A 17,254-nucleotide genomic window follows, 5' to 3' on the forward strand; every position below is an offset into this window, starting at 1 on the left:
CAGAATTAAATTAAGAATTATTTAATTAAATATATAGATGTGACAATGGGTTGCTTAACTGATACGATGAGTGAATCAAATGATGAATGAATAAGATAAAAATAATGAATAAAAAAATCGGATGGTGATTGAATGAAATAGAATCCCTATGATTAAAAAGATGATCAAGCCATGTAGTGAATGATACCTACAAGATCCACAACTAGATGAATTTAGGTGATAATGATCACGGTGCAAGCGAAGGTGAGATGTTTTTTCAGTTTTCTACACATCGTAGCACACAAATATAACATTCCACTAAACCGGCAACAACCACCAATCAAAAATTAAATAGTCGGCCGCATAGCCCACTTCCGTTCGCTTAGGCCTAGATTTAGTTTTGAATTTAAGAGTCCTAGTATACGTTATTCGTCTACAAATCAGGCACAGGTCTTGGAACAAAAAGAATCCTTAGAAATTAGTGAATTAGGTTCATCGCCAAAAGTTGTGGTTAATTAGCAATTTCTATTATAAATTAACGCGTCATTTATACCCATCATTGCATACAAAACACGCCTACCAATTTGAATAAAAAATCGAATTTACAAAATTCACGGCAAACAATAATGAACAGATTTTCACAAAATTTTCTCTTGATTGTTCACAAATTGAAAATTCAATGCTCAACGGCAAATTAAGAATATTGACCTAAATCAATAGCGTAGACTTGTGTGATCTTGAAGAATCTTTATCTGAGTTTAATCCTTATTAAGATTCGTACATGATTAAATATGATTGAGATAGCAATACAAGTTCCCCCAATCTTCGCAGGAATGAAAGCTAAGAGAAAAAATAAGAATAGATTTGGGTTTCTTGCAAAACAGAATATAAAGATTTTACAGACATAATAAGAGACGATTTTAAAATTATTTGACAGTAACTATCTGGCTGGACTCTGTCGTGTGCAGAAATTTCCACCCATAAAACATGCACTGGAATTTTTTAATTGCATTTTAAATTATCATGTGGCATTTCTTTTAATAGTTATATCAATACGAGCATAGACTTTATCACTCTTACCACAAAATTGCTGGTGTCCAAAAGTATTAAAAACTGGACCTGAACATTATTTTTGGATTAAAATATAGAGCTCGTTTACCTTCCAACCGTACAAAGCATAAAAACATGAGATAAAGTTGGAAGAGCGCGATGGGAAGACAATTAGCTTCACCATGAAGTTTCTTTCAGCCCAGAAAAGAATAAAGAAATGAAAAAAAATAGGAAGCATCCCTCTGAAGAAAATTTATTAAAAAATCCTCAGAGTTGTACTGCGACGAGCATTCCACCATGTGATTTACCTTGCTGTCTCTTGAGCTCATTGGAATTGAAGAGTTGGTTCAACAAACAATAAACAATTTACAAGTTCAATTTGATTTTTAATGAATTGAAAGAGCTGATTAAGATCAAATTTGAGATAGTGTCTGTATGAACATGACCTGACTCCAGTGCAACACTATTTACAAATAAACGACCTAATTATTTACAGCTGAACTGTACGGTGTTACCAATCTTCAACAGGTCTATTGCTGGAGCCGAAGAACCCTTTATTTACATATCCACAACTTTTGTATCAGTCACATCAAGCTTGCAAATTGGGCAAAGCTTAGAGTAATTCAGAAGCCATTCGGATCCACATGCATGATGCAAGGCATGAGCACAAGGCAAGGACATTATACAGTCACCACATTCATATTCACACTGGCAGATTGCACATTTCCTACACACAGCACAAAGAGTGTCAAATCAAAATAAAGATGCATTCCATAACTCATCCAAGATGTTATCGAGGATAAGTTAAAACGCTTTCTTGAGGATAAATGAAAAGGCTTACTCTTCTTCCTCTGTCAATCCTTGGCCGGACTTGTTTCCATCAAATAAGGTATTTAACATGGAGTTTACAACATTATCGGAAGCCACACATTTGACATCCTCCAGCTGAACAAGTGACTGCAAAATTTCGGGGCCATAAGTACAAACATCAGACACTCGAGATTAAAAACTACAAGCATGCACAACTCTAAGCATGTAGCTAAGCGGTATGCATAAGCAGCAAAGCATTATAAAATGTAAGAGACCATATTAACATAGATATTGTTATCTGAGGCACAGATTTAATCTATTCTCCTATTCTCCCGGTCCTGAAATGGATTCAGCCTACCAATTAATCAGAATAACCAAATCATTAATATCCTAATTTGCTAGGAAAGAAGATAGACCCACAAGTCAAAGTAGAAGACAACTCATCTTGTAATCTAAAAAGAAAAACCCCATTAAAAGCATGCAAGACTGCTAAATTAGTAATGCCTGATCATGGAAGTGAACTGCGACCTTACTAGATGATTCGTAGCAACTCAAGGTTATTTGACACTTTTATAAGATAAACTTGTAAAGCTTGAGTGATTGTTCTCAACTTTAATGAATCAGATTTTGTCCAATTTGATTTCAAACAGTCCAGAGCTTAAAGGAATCAGTCATACTCTGTACAATTTAATTTCCAACAACTGAATGAGAGCATGTGGTGCTCCAAATTCTAATCAGAAAATCAAAACAAACTAGATATGAATATAATAAACACGATCACTCGTCCAACTTCAAAAGGACAATCCTTCCCTTTGACCTATAGATTAAAAGGGCTGCTAATCTAGTCAATCTCTCATATGCCAACTAAAACATTATTTGTCACCTGAAGATCATAATTCTAAATTGAAGATCCAATGTATAAGGTAATTAGTAATTACAAAGATAGATTTACCACAATTCGAGAAATGCATCAGCTTACCAGTAGGCACAAGGTAGAAGAAACTCCAATTTCTATGTTATCTTTTAAAATTTGGGCAAGAATGTGATTAAGTTTATGCCCACAAAAACCCTCATACTGAAATAAATATTCCCTGCACTGCATTCAACATTCGTTGCAGACGCACTCAGGAATAGCTGTGAAAACATTGCTAGGGTTTAATTTAACTACCTCTACATGCCTAGCAGCAGACCAGGAATAGTAGCTGTGAAAACATGGCTAGGGTTTAATTTAACAACCTCCAGATGCCAAGCAGCAGACTACTATAACTTTAACAAGAATCAAGATTTTAAACATTTCCTAGAGAAAAATTCAAATATCCGTATCTTTTTTTCGTTCTCTACATATATATTTGATGTCCTCATTATCCTGAAAAGTTTATAACAGAGGCATGTCCATCATGCCTATCACCCTTAAGGCCATAATTTCAAACCCACCATTAGGGGGGACATTTGTTCCATGTTCCCACAGAATTAACTTATTTACCCCAATAATGGCATTTAGAAAGTCCTTTTGGAATATTAGCGCAAGCATTCCTGCAAGCTTGTTGCCAAGTTCCCTTAAAAAAGTTGATTTCTAAAGTTTTAGGAACAATTAATACAAACAAATCACTCTGAACAATCAATTCCTTCAACATGCATCTCCAGATATTACAAGCATACCTCATAGGACATGTTCACGACAGTCCGATTGCTGTGATCATAGTTTACCGGGTTAGGAGTGGAATCCGCCAAAGATAACGATATAGCTGAAAAATCACAAAGAAACAACCAGATAGATTCAATGAAATTAGTTGTCCAGATACTAATTAAGATAATGGTGGAAACAGAGCGCCGAACAAATATAGCATCAGTGACTGAAAATCGAGAATGGTACCTTCAAATAAGGAACGAGTACAAAACTCCAACTTGAGTACAAGACTCAAATTGTACATACAAGTGTGTGTTATTTCTTGATAACTCATTTCAAACGTTTCATTTTAGGAAAGTTGCTTACACAATGCCATTTCCAATTCGTAGTCCTCGCAAAAATCGTCTCTATCCCCATTTGCACGTAAGTTCAGTTCATCTCCATAATATTCATCCTCTTCAAAATGAAGTATGGAGCTGTTCCTTTTATTTCTTCTCGCCCTCCTCCTATTGCTGGATCTCGGTGCAGTTGCTGGTATTACTGGAACATGTTCCTCCTCTCCATCGGATATATATTGGCCCCACCTTTGTTGATCAATTCTTCTCTGCTCTGCTGCCGCCCTTCTCCTGCGCCCTGTTGTTTCATCAAGCACACTCCTATTACTAATAATTTCTCGTTCTTCAAATTTGTTAACTGTCAACAATTTACTATCCTACTAACAACAGTGGTACATTTCTCTTTTCATTAATTCTGAGGGAAAAATTAACATTTGAGAAATTATATAAACAGTCAAGGACAAATGATTTGATTTGCCTGTCCCAGATGCTTAGCACCTCATACATACTATGGCCTTTGAATGGTACAATACAAAAGAAAAATGCCAATAGCAATAACTTAAACAGAAACAACGTTTTATTGAATAACAATCACCGTTAAAATTCTAATCAGTGAACCTGAAAGTCCATTTAACACACAATTTACCTTTATTTGATCTATCCGCTCGTGAATTTCTGTTGGTAACATTACTATTTGATTGATCTGAAACAGCAGAGAAAACTCTAAATCAGATTAATTTTCTATTAAAAAGAGTTTCGCTGAAACGTAACTTTAGGATGTGATTCGTGAATGAGCTACCATTACCAAATCAGCACAACACTTTATGTTGATAAACGTTACCAGATAATTCTTAGTAAATTATATCATGATTTGAAACTTTATTTACCCATCTATCTCATACTTGATGTAAAGAACCCAAATCCACGGCAAAGTAGAACGTAAAATATTGAAACAGTGAAAATTTTGTCATTTAGGGAAAACAATTTCATGTCCTAATTTTTTCATGTCATATTTTTACGTCTCCCGCATTCAGCTGCAATATTTAATTTAAAAAGGCAAAACAGAAAAAACGAAACTGTTACCAATATGTGGAGGATGCAATGCATTTTTCTCAATGAACAAAACAAATCCACAGCTTACAAAAACAAATAATTTTTCAGTTCATTTCCAGAAATAAGCCTTCGTAATCATTATTTATTTGTGACAATACTATTTAACAGGGCAAAAAATCAACGTATAGGCTCGATGCCAAGAGTTCCTTAAATTCAACATTTTAATCAACAAAACAAAAGAATTCGCAATCTTTCTCAAAAAAATCGTGCTAAATCCACACATATATTGAAATTGACAAATATATTACCATTCGTATCGACAGATTGCTGCGTTTCTCTGGTCTCCGTCACGGAACGGCTCATATTCTGAACGCTTTGTCTGCAGATAATGCGTCCACAGTCCCGAGCGGAAAACCTCAAAGCACAACAATTCAAAGGGCCTTACAAATATCACCTTCCTCCTGAGAAACTCTCACAAAATATATCCAAATACAACAGATTTTCCACGGGGAAACACAAAATTCTCCCAACTTATGCAAGACAGGGAAAATTCCGTCTACGAACGGCCAACTCTCTAAACTCCGTGAGAATTTCCAAACAGCCGAACCGACAGACCAAGATAACTGCAATCCCCTCTAAATTCCTTCGAATTGTTCGCGAAACAGCTCAAATCGAAGCTTTAACCCGAAATGCGTGAGATTCCATGCAGTTTTATCCCCGATTTGACAAAAATTACAGAGAATTCACGTCCGACCGCCACGAGTTCCTGTAACCTACCGACCTCTACAAAAAAAGTGCGTGTCCGGGGCAAGGCTTATAATAAAGCAAATCCGGCCCTCAATTATTTTTCAAATCCGCAACTCAAATTCGAACGACCAACAGAACTGGGGACGTCATCAACTTAATCGTGACCGTCCATTGTCCCGTATATTCTTTCAGACAAATATTGCTTTCCGTCAGGTGCCATGCCGTTGAGGAATATTTAAACAGCATATTCGGACGTCAAAACATTATACACGGAATTGAAAAGTCTGTTTAGACCATTGCTCTTTCCATTTATTTGTGCGCTGAATGCGCTTTACGTAGTAATTTGAAAATGCTTTGTGTCCCTTTGTTGGGGGAAAAGGTTCTATTTTTTTATTATTTTTAAATGGCCCATTTATTTCAGCCACTATTTTATGCATTAAAAAAGGAGAATTTATCTTAGGCCAGACTTGCGCGCCAAGTAAAATTAAGTTGGCAAAAACATATTTCATTATAATATAATAAATTAATGACAAGATGTGGGTAGTGATTAACCTTTATTTTGAGAGTAGATGATATTGATGGATGCAAGCAATACTTAAAAAATAAATAACAATTGATTTAATTAAACAATGTAAATATTTCTATTAGAAAATTAATGTGGATACTATAATGAGTTTTTATTTGTTTCTTTAGAATTTTTTATATAATTGATAATATAGAGTGTACTACATTGTCTATGTAAGTTTGTAAGTTTACAATTTGTTTTATAGTCAAAGTTTGAAATTTTGGTTTTGTTCTCATATTAAACTTCGTTAGTTAGTTTAGTTCCAATGTTGAACTTTATTTTAATTTATATATTTTCTTCTTAAGTTAATGTTATTTATTGTAATTATTCTCTATGTCTTTAAGTAGTATTAATATAGTTTTCTTAAGTAATAGTTTTATATCAAGTGTAGGCCATCATTTAAGCCATTAACCTACATATTGTTTTTACTTATTCACTTGGCTTACAATAAGGAATCTCTAAACTATTAGGTTTTTTAACATAATGCAAAATTGTTAAGCAACTTATTAGTAGGTGCATGGGTACCGCCTAAGTTGTCAATCTCTTTTGTTCTCATCAATGACTCAATGGCCTCATTTTTGCAAAGTTAGTTAGTTGGTCGTGTTTCACATTAGCATTTATCTATGTTCAGTTGATGGTGACTGCCCTTTAGAATTCACCTCTCTTGATGACTACTATTTATAAAGCTCATATAATCCAATATAGCATGTTTTCATTTATTGAGGTCACCTCAAGGGCTTACAAGAGTGAGAACCTTATATAATTAAAAAAAACCATTGCACGCAATAGAGAACACAAAGAATAGTAGATTATTAATAAGTATGTAATATATGCAAGATACAATAGGATAATATTGTACTCGAGAAACTACGATTATGTAGGATTTAGGGTGAGAGGTGGGACAACATAGGATTATGACATGTGTCATAATGATATCACAATAAATAAATGACCTAAATATTGCATATCAATTCCCTTTGAGTAAACTAACTAGGATGAAAATACCTAAGAGAGAAACTAGTTATGGTATAACCATGTTCAAACCTTCACTCCCTCTCAAGTAAAAGTTAGGAAGGAAAAAATATGAAAAGTTTTTTTAACAAATATGATTTGTTGATGCATAATTGAATGCTAAGACATGGCTTGTGTATGTGGTAGCCTATATAGCGTGGTAGGTAGGACATCTCTCTTATATATGTACATCTTTCCTATGATTTATTCACTCTATATATCTATCTTTAGTTTTCTTTGCAATCCTCTATATTCACCTAATGTTCTAGGAAATTCTTAGAGGATTGATGAAGAGCCCATGTATAAGATATGTCTTGCAAAAAAAAAGGAAGGGAAACCCATGGGAAAAAAAGTATCCCTAGATAATTAAAAATATGAGAAGAAAACATGCACAAGTGAAAACCACAAAGGAATACTCTTAGCACTGAGAAACAAATAGAGGTCCCCTATAGGAAAGGAGAAGAGAGAAAATGTGGTACCCTATTAAATATAATACCTTGCACTAATGGTAGATGCTCAACAATGGGTGCTAATTTTTTTCCAAGAGTGTATATAACATTTCACCCCTTAGGAAGAAATACATCCAAAGGTGAATGTCAAACATCTTCTCATTCCACTAGGGCCCATTTGGTTGTAGGCATAGGAATTGAGTATTAGAATTGAAAATGAGAATGGGTATAAGAATGAGGAATGGGAATGGAAAATATGTTCCAGTATCGTTTGGTTCACCTGGAATTTGTTTGAGAATATGTGAATCCCTTGTTTGGTTGTACAAAATCGGAATTGGAATGAGGTTAAGTTTATATTATTTTTTCCTTATTAATTTTATTTGTTTTAGTTTAATATTGTTTTAATTAATTTTTTCAAAGAATGTATATTTATTTTTGGTTGACTCTTGAAGTTAATGAGGAATTTCAATTATTTCAACTTTTTAAAAACAAGGACGCGCCAAATGCAATAATGTTTGAATTTATTAATGATTTGTAATATTTTGTTTGTAATACACATTACCATTTTAATTTTTAAATTAAAAAAGTAAACCAACAAAACTTGAGATGGTTGGATTTGGACACGAAAATTCTTTAAAAATTAATTTAAAAACTAAAAACTAGAAAATATTATAGATGCATAGATATTTGTAAAAGTTCATTTATTTGATTGGTTAAAGAAAAAACAAATGAGCATTCACATGAATGCTATAGTATCCTACCCGGGCAAGAACTAATAAATAGATAACATCACCCATATATTGGTCATTTATATACAAAATCATAAATAAAATAGTACTCACAATCATAATTAAGTTGGAAACAAAAATTTGTCCACCATCAGGTATACATAGTCATAATACAATTTACATGTCCAATTACATCTCCAATATCTATCTTTGAACCACATTTATGCATTTGGTTTGAAATCACCAATAACCAATACTACGATTATAGCAATTAGAACACAAATAATACATCATTGAAACATGATTTCAACTTTTGCCATAGAAGCAATCTCCTTAGCAACAGTATCTCGAACGTTGCACAATTTGCAACCATTCCTTTCATCATCTATATATTTAGACGTGGTTGACATAGATGGGTCATCCTTCACCCACTGAAAGAAATTGAAGCCATTATTCCCCTGCATTCCAAAACTACATAAGTCCTCTCCACAATAACATACTACATAAAGGGTGAACCCACAATATTGGGTTCCACTTTACTAGGACGAAGAAACTTGAAAAAGTTGACAAATTTTTGAATCTCTATTCGCCACACGTTCGCGCAAACACATTAGACATGTTCGCGCGAACATGTCAAGGTATGTTTGCGCGAACATGCGCTAGGTACATGTTCGCACGAACGTGTAGTGAGCCGATTTTCGGCTTAAAAACATTTTTTCCACTTTTCCAACCTCATTTTTACGGCGAGTACTATTGATTGAGCGTTCGAGCGAACGTGTGGCTAAGCAACTTTCGTCAATGTCATCTTCTTGTTTTCGTTCTCCTCTTCATTATCAAGTATCTCAAAATAATATTAATTTAATATTTTCAACATTTTTTAAGTATTTTTTTATATTATCAAAGTATATTTTAATGTTTTGAATGCATTTTTTTGTGTTTTTAAAACATATTTGAATGTTATTTATGTTTTTAATAGTTTTGAAAACATATCTAAATGTTAATTTAATATTTTTATTGTTTATTTATATTAATTTAGAAAACAGAAAAATATTATATAGAAAACATTAGAAAACATTTTTAAAAATAGTTAAAAACATATAATATAAAATTTCGGAAAAACATTTTTTAAAAAAATTAGAAAAAACATTACAAAAACATTAGAGAATTTATAATTTAATATAAAATTTAGAAAAAATTTATAAAAAATATTACAAAAACATTAGAAAATTTATAATTTAATATAAAATTTAGAAAACAAATTTATAAAATATAGTTTTAAAAATTAGAAAATTTTAAAAAAAGATTAAAATAAATTCAAAAATTTAGAAAAAAACATTAAAAAAAATTAGAAAATTTAGAAAAAAATATTGCAAAAACATTACAAAATTTAGAAAACAAATTTAGAAAAAAACATTACAAAAATATTAGAGAATTTATAATTTAATATAAAATTTAAAAAATATTTAAAAATAAAATTTAAAAAATTAAAAAATATATTAGAAAATTTATAATTTAATATAAAATTTAGAAAACAATTTTTTTTAAAAAAATTGCAAAAAATTAGAAAATTTAGAATTTAATATAAAATTTAGAAAATAAATTTAGAAAAAATATTACAAAAACATTAGAAAATTTATAATTTAATATAAATTTCAAAAAAAAATTTAGAAAAAACATTAGAAAAACGTTTTTAGAAAACAAATTTAAAAACATATTAGAAAAATATTAGAAAATTATAGTAATATAAAATTTAGAAAATAAATTTAGAAAAACATTAGAAATTTTTTTTTTTTTTAAATTAGAAAAACATTACAAAATTTTAGAAAACAAATTTAAAAAAACATTAAAATATATGTATGTGTGTGTGTGCGTGTGTGTGTGTGTGTGTGTTAATGTTAAATGTATATATGTCAAATTCACTTTAATGTCTTAATCTTAGAAGTTTAATTAAATGACATATCTTAAGGGTCTAGATCCTGAATTGTACATGTAAAAATATAGATTAAAATGAATAATTTTTTATTTTGAACATAGATGTACATATATATTTGTTCATGGTTAAAAGTAGATGTATGTACATATTTTTAATAAATTCACATTTTTATATGTATAATTTGTGTATATGTTAACTATTGATCTTAATTTATCTTATAACTAACTGTAATTAACTATATTTAATAACACATCTTAAGGGGAGATCCTAAATTATACATAAGAATGTAGATTAAAATGTATATTTTATTTCATAAATGTACATGTAAATATGTTCATGTGGTAGATATAGATTTACATACATATGTTTTCAATATTCATGTTTAAATGTACATATGTTATTATTTTTAATGTCTTAATAATTAGAAGTATATAATTCACTATATAATTCAATGACATGTCTCAAGGGGAGATCCTAAATTATACATATATAAGAATGTAGATTAATTTGCATATCTAGGTATGAATATAACATACATGTACATCCAAACCCTAACCCTAACCTAACCAAATCCTAACCCTAACCATTATCCAAATCCTAACCCTAACCTTGATCTTAAAATTTAATTTCTAAACCCAATATTATAAATGATAATAAATACCCTAAATCATAATCTTGAACCAAATCATAAACTTCATATGCTAAGTTCCCTTATCCTAAATTCTTAAACATGGACTTTAATATTAACCCCTAAATTTAATGCTAGAAATTATTTAAGTTCATGTATACCCTGACAATGTCATAAGGTCTTAAATCTTACCCTAAAATTGAGCCTAATTACACTAAAACCCTATTTGAAAACCTAATTGAAGCCTAACTTACATAAAATTAAAACAAGTTGACCCTAATCCTAAATTGTTAAAAATTACATTTGAGATACATGCACATACATTCAAACACATGTACATACATGAAGTATGACCCTTGTTTTAAATGATATATATGTAACCCAACTTGAAACCTAAACTTCGAAACATTATCATTTAAGAGCAATATAAATAATTTATTAGGTACCCTTTAATTGAATTCTCTAATAATACCCCCCAAAGTATAATAAAATCTTAGAACAACAAATTAACTCTAACCATAACCAAACTCTCAACTTTAAAGTCATCTTATACTTATATGCAAATTAATCTAGGTCTAGATGTGTTACAAATTATCTAGGTCCATGATGTGTGATGTATGTTTAATTACATGTGTATAATTTTTTATGTTAAAAATAAAAAATTATGTACAACAGGCAATTTAGCTCTTCATACATTTCTATAGATATGGCTTCACACGATGCTTGATGAAGCTTCTAGTGTGACACCTGATGTAGTTCCTACTACGGCTCCTACTATGGCACCTGATGCAGTTCTCGATATGGCTCCTCGTGCAGCTCGTGGTGGGGCTCATGCTGCAACTTATGGTGGGGATCCTCATGTACCTCGACGTAGGGCTCATCGTGCAGCTCATGTTCCAGCTTCTGGTGCGGCTCATGTTCCAGGTCAGGCCCTGCTGCACCACCTCCACGCATCAATATCGATGCATTATTTGCATTTTCAGAGCATGAGGTTGCTAGACTGTAGCAGTCTATATTGACCTCTAATGATGGTCTTTATAGAGACATATGTACTATGATATGTAGGAGTTTACAAGATTTGACAGCTAGGTTTAGAGGTCACCATTCATTTACTCCTGCATATTAGCTTCCATATCTAGGGAGCTTAGGGCTGAGGTTTCAAGAGATGCATCATTCAATGACATCAAGAGGGTAGCCCCCAAAGACGTCATCCAGAGAGAGTTATTTCCAGCTTATGAGGGGACACAGGGTAGGGTGAGGCTACAGAGTCACACGATGCATAGACCCTATTATTGCTAGCATGATCTATCCATGATTTTTAGCTGCATATGGTCATTATCCTAATAACGACCAAATACCCCTTTATTTTGCACAGCAATTGTACGCTGAGTTCCATATAGAGCTCAACGTCAACTACTTGGATATTCTTGATTATTGCGGATAGGGGCGTGGTCGGATCACAGATCGTGACCAGTACCGCAGTGTAGATCGTCTACCACCTGCAGATCTTAGATAGTTTGTTGGACCGAGGATGCCTCTTGTGATTCCTACACATGCGCCTATTGCAGATAGAGTCGTCATTGCTTCCCAGAGGGAAGCAATTGACACTATTGGGCACATTGCATCTGCGGCGGCTAGTATCACATCAAATTCTATTGGTCGTTATCTTCATAGTCGACATCCTCGTCCACTTGGTCAACCATCTTCACAGGCATCTAGTAGCACTTCAGGTGCCTCCTCTGATGATGCATATAGAGCTATTGGGCTACCACTGCCACGTGATATTCATGGTCTTTCAAAACAACAGACACATATGGATATGGCACTGTATTTTTTGGAGGATATGTTGCACTTTATTAGCTATATTTCCGATACATAGAGGATTCCAGTACACGTGGTGATGGATGTTGTTAGACAGCATCAGAGCCCTGACACAGTTCCACAGACACAGGCCGCCACACCAGTGACAGATGATACACCTGTGTGTAGCTCACAACATTCGACACCAAACTAACGACACTCTACAGATGACTCGAGCATACTAGTTGGAGATGTCCATATCACAGCTGAGGGCCTTGATGATTTTGGTGAGCAATTGTGAGGCTTATTTGAGATTGATACTAGTTTGACCCTAGGTATTTCATCATACATGGACCTGTTATTCGGACCTAGCAGCACTGATTCTACACCAAATGTACCCAGCCAGTTACACAGTCCACTTCACTCAGATTTACTAGCAGTTGGACATGGAGTTTTAGGCTCAAGTGCATCAGTAGATGATATGATGGAGTCTGTTGATCATCCTCCACCTCCGGAGACCCAGGTACATATATAATTTATTTTTAATTTTAAATATATATGAAATTAAAAAATATGTTCATTTATTGAAAAATTTAGTTTAGATATATATGTAGATATTTAATTTAATCTTTAACTCGTAATAAATCATGTAGGCACAGGTCATTGAGCACATGGTTACACATACTGTTGGTTCAGGGCATCATATACATGAGAGAGATGATTCTATTGAGGCACTTGGTAGTGCTCAGGTACTTGAGTTTTAAATAGTTTGTTTAAAGTTATTTAAATATTTTGAAAACTAGATATATATCTATATATATGCAAATTTGTATTTAATTTGAATGTATATGTACATGATGCACGTATGTATATATATGTTTTAAAGATAGAACTATAACACATGTATGTATATATGTATATATATTTGCAAGGCTTGGTTGATGCACCTCAGCAAGAGGATGTACAGGAGACTCGATCAAAGGGTCGTTATGTTTGTATGCGTCTTGAGGGGTCCTTCTAGTAGTAGATCAGATTTATATATTTTTTGATGCATATATATTGGAGGTCCAATTTACATGTACACGTGTATTTCAGTTCCTTGATGACATGCATGTACTTTCACTATTTATTTGATTATTGAGTATTTCAGTGTTAGATACCATCACATGTATGTATATATGACTTTTTATATTTTGCTACATACGTATATTTATTCAAGATTTACAGTTTGCATTTCAAATACATAGAGATATATTAGATCTGTAGATGTTTATTCTTGAGACGTGTATATATGTACATATGTGTATTTTTTTGTGTTATAGCTATAGAACATAATCTTGAGACACGTGTGTACATGTATATCAATTATCAATTAGTAAGAAGTTAGAAAGATACATATTTTTTAAATTATCAATTACTAACCTGCTAAAGATAAATATTAGTTTTATGTGGATAAAAATATGTTAATTAGGTAAGCCAATACATTATTTTAGAGAGATTTTACAAAATATAATATTAAAAAAATATATTAATTTAAACTAATTTAAACTTTAAGAGTACATGACCGTAGATGTAATAAAGTAACATTAAAATATATAATTTTTTAATAAACTAACCTAAATGATAACTATGAACTTATAATCTTACAATTTTAAAAACACATACTTTAATTTTCACTTATGAAATTCAATCTAGTTTGAAAACAAGTTGATAAATGAATTTAAATTATTAAATTCATCCATTGTACAATTAATTTAAATTATTAAATTATATAATTTTTTAATAAACTAAATTTGATAATCAATTACTAACCTGCTAAAGATAAATATTAGTTTTATGTGGATAAAAATATGTTAATTAGGTAAGCCAATACATTATTTTAGAGAACTTTTACCAAATATAATATTATAAAAATATATTAATTTAAACTAATTTAAACTTTAAGAGTACATGACCGTAGATGTAATAAAGTAACATTAAAATATATAGTTTTTTAATAAAGTGACCTAAATGATAACTATAAACTTATAATCTTACAATTTTAAAAACACATACTTTAATTTTTACTTATGAAATTCAATCTAGTTTGAAAACAAGTTGATAAATGAATTTAAATTATTAAATTCATACATGGTACAATTAATTTAAATTATTAAATTATATAATTTTTTAATAAACTAAATTTGATAATTAAGAACTTATGATCGTACAATTAAAAACACATTTAATTCAAGATGAAATTCAATAGTTTGAAAAAAAGTTGATATTTAAGAATTGTAACATAGATAATGAAATTGTGTAAGTTTGAAATTGTAACATAGATAATGAAAGTGTTGAAGTATGAAAAATACATAGAGGGTATGCAAGACAAGCAAACAATGTTTGAAGTATGTGATGCAATCCCTAATTTGTGTCCCAAGGAACTAATTGGTTTTGGAGTTCTTGGGAAACCTATTGGCCAACATTCAAAGGAAATCAATGTGTTCATGCAAGGGCCACATTTCTTCTACTATGAGAATGATGCTTTTGCATCGAAGGATATTTGGAAGACAATATCTGAACAATTTAATAGTGTTGAACTAGAGTTGGTGGACTCAATGTTCTTTTCAGCTTCCAGAAGAGCAAGAGGGTATGTGCATAACCTTCCAATAGAAGAGCGATTTCAAGAAGAACCTTTCCCCCCATGACTATTTAGGAAGCACTTCCGCAAATAAAAAAGTATTGGCCTTCATGGGATCAGACGACAAAAAATAATTCCATAGACTCAAGACGATGTGGCATTGTCCTTATTGATCAATTGAGAGTTATGATTCAGAATGCATGAGGGCAACTGCAAGATAGTGCACAGAAATATATACTTCAAAAGTGTGAAGAGTGGAATTTGGTATGGGTGGGGCCAGGTGACCTCATCCCTCTAGAGTTCCATGAGATAGAGCTTATATTAAAATTTGATAGAGATCACACTCATGGAACTTCTTGTCCGACTAACCGCTTGTGTTGTTTGGGTAATTCATTCCAAACAGATACAGTTGCATATCATTTATCAGTCTTGAAAGCATTATATCCTAATGGCGTCAGAGTACTTTCTCTATTTTCTGGTATCGGTGGAGCATAAATTGCTCTTCATCGATTTGGAATACATTTAAGTTGTGTTGTATCTATTTTAAATTATGAGTTTCCTTGCATTGTGATGGAAGTGAGAGAAATAATGCACTCAAAAGCCTCAGCTATTAATTTTTCCTGATTAATGTGTAGGCTCATTTTTTTTGTAAATAACTCAACGTTAATAGACTACTTGAAAAATTATAAAGGATTTTAACCAGAATAGAATGTTCTCTACTGATTTTAAATTGTCAAATCAAAAGATTACATACCCTAACTAAGAATACTAATTTTTTTTCGTTTTCAAATTAATTTTATAAAGGTCTACAATCAGAAAATACTTTTTTTTTAACGAGAGTTCAATTTTCAGTCATCCAACGAATTTCTTTGAATTGACTCTAAAGTGGTTTGTCGTGGAAGCTTATCATAATAATAATATTTCTAATCTTCTTTAATGGATGGTTTTTAATTATAACTTTTGGAGGACCTCCGTGGGCTTAGAAAGTATGCGTTTTGTTTTACAATGATACAAAATCACCATATTTATTGTTTGCAACTACTTGAATTTCCTTGGAACTTTTTAAGGTGGAGTATTATTAAATTCATCCATGGTACAATTAATTTAAATTATTAAATTATATAATTTTTTAATAAATTAATAAAAATTAAGAACTTATGATCGTACAATTAATCTAAACACATTTAATTCAAGATGAAATTCAATAGTTTGAAAAGAAGTTGATATTTAAGAATTGTAGCATAGATAATTCAATAGTTTAAATTCATCCATAGTACAATTAATATTATTGTTTTTAAATAAACTAATGATAACTGAAACTCAGATATTCAGATTAAAAACACAATTTCACCAAAGTTGATATTCACAATTTCACCATATTACAATTGAAAACACATTTCACCAAAGTTGATATTCAAATTATTATAAAATAAATCTCAAAGGTCTAATCAACCATGATGTACACTTATAACATGCAATATTTTTTCATGATCTTCACTGTCTAGTCTCCACTTGCGACATACACGCTTAAGTTTGACTAGATACAGACAAAGCCCTGTAGCAACGACCAGGTGGCTGTATTGTAAAACTTTGTTGTCAGGTTGATAATCAACAAAGTGTATTCCATGTTGGACTATTTTCTCTTGCTTCAAATATGTTCCCTCTATCACAACAGAACCTGTACCAAAAATTTAAGTGTTTTAAAATTTGACAGATATGAAGTTACCTAGATATATTTATTTATGTAAATATATATGTGCATACATACATGTATATGTATAATTTACCTATGGGGAACAACATTCCATCACTTTCTTCAGGGTCATATAACTTTGTCCTCTCTGTAGTACATCGCAATAAATAATAACTGACACATTCATGATTTCCAGGCTCAGCAATCACTGCAAAGACATCTCCTA

General features: G+C 31.5%; 1 protein-coding gene across 2 annotated transcripts; it reads right to left on the bottom strand.

Moving 5' to 3' along the window:
- Positions 1–1,083: 1,083 nt before the first annotated feature.
- LOC149536279 (uncharacterized) lies at positions 1,084–5,641 on the bottom strand. 2 transcript variants are annotated; one of them, XM_089803668.1, is made up of 6 exons: positions 5,163–5,641; positions 4,448–4,504; positions 3,833–4,099; positions 3,499–3,584; positions 1,871–1,986; positions 1,084–1,756 (listed from the first exon to the last, which is right to left on the bottom strand). In XM_089803668.1, the coding sequence occupies exons 1-6, from the start codon at positions 5,215–5,217 to the stop codon at positions 1,588–1,590; spliced, it is 750 nt and encodes a 249-aa protein (XP_089659794.1). In that variant the 5' UTR covers positions 5,218–5,641; the 3' UTR covers positions 1,084–1,587. The 2 variants fall into 2 exon arrangements, with proteins under 2 accessions (XP_089659794.1, XP_089659795.1); XM_089803669.1 differs by lacking the exon at positions 4,448–4,504.
- Between the last annotated feature and the right edge of the window lie 11,613 nt (positions 5,642–17,254).

The sequence above is a fragment of the Cupressus sempervirens genome, chromosome 10 (assembly GCF_028749045.1).
Source record: "Cupressus sempervirens isolate cs-2001-9-10 chromosome 10, ASM2874904v1, whole genome shotgun sequence".
In the NCBI taxonomy this organism is placed as follows: Eukaryota; Viridiplantae; Streptophyta; class Pinopsida; order Cupressales; family Cupressaceae; genus Cupressus; species Cupressus sempervirens.

Excerpts from the sequence above, each read along its gene's own strand:
- LOC149536279 (XM_089803668.1), bottom strand. The coding sequence starts at position 5,217 with ATGAGCCGTTCCGTGACGGAGACCAGAGAAACGCAGCAATCTGTCGAT. Across the intron at positions 4,505-5,162 it reads GCAATCTGTCGATACGAATG|ATCAATCAAATAGTAATGTT; the intron begins GTAATATATTTG and ends CTGCTGTTTCAG. Across the intron at positions 1,757-1,870 it reads GGATTGACAGAGGAAGAAGA|GAAATGTGCAATCTGCCAGT; the intron begins GTAAGCCTTTTC and ends TGCTGTGTGTAG.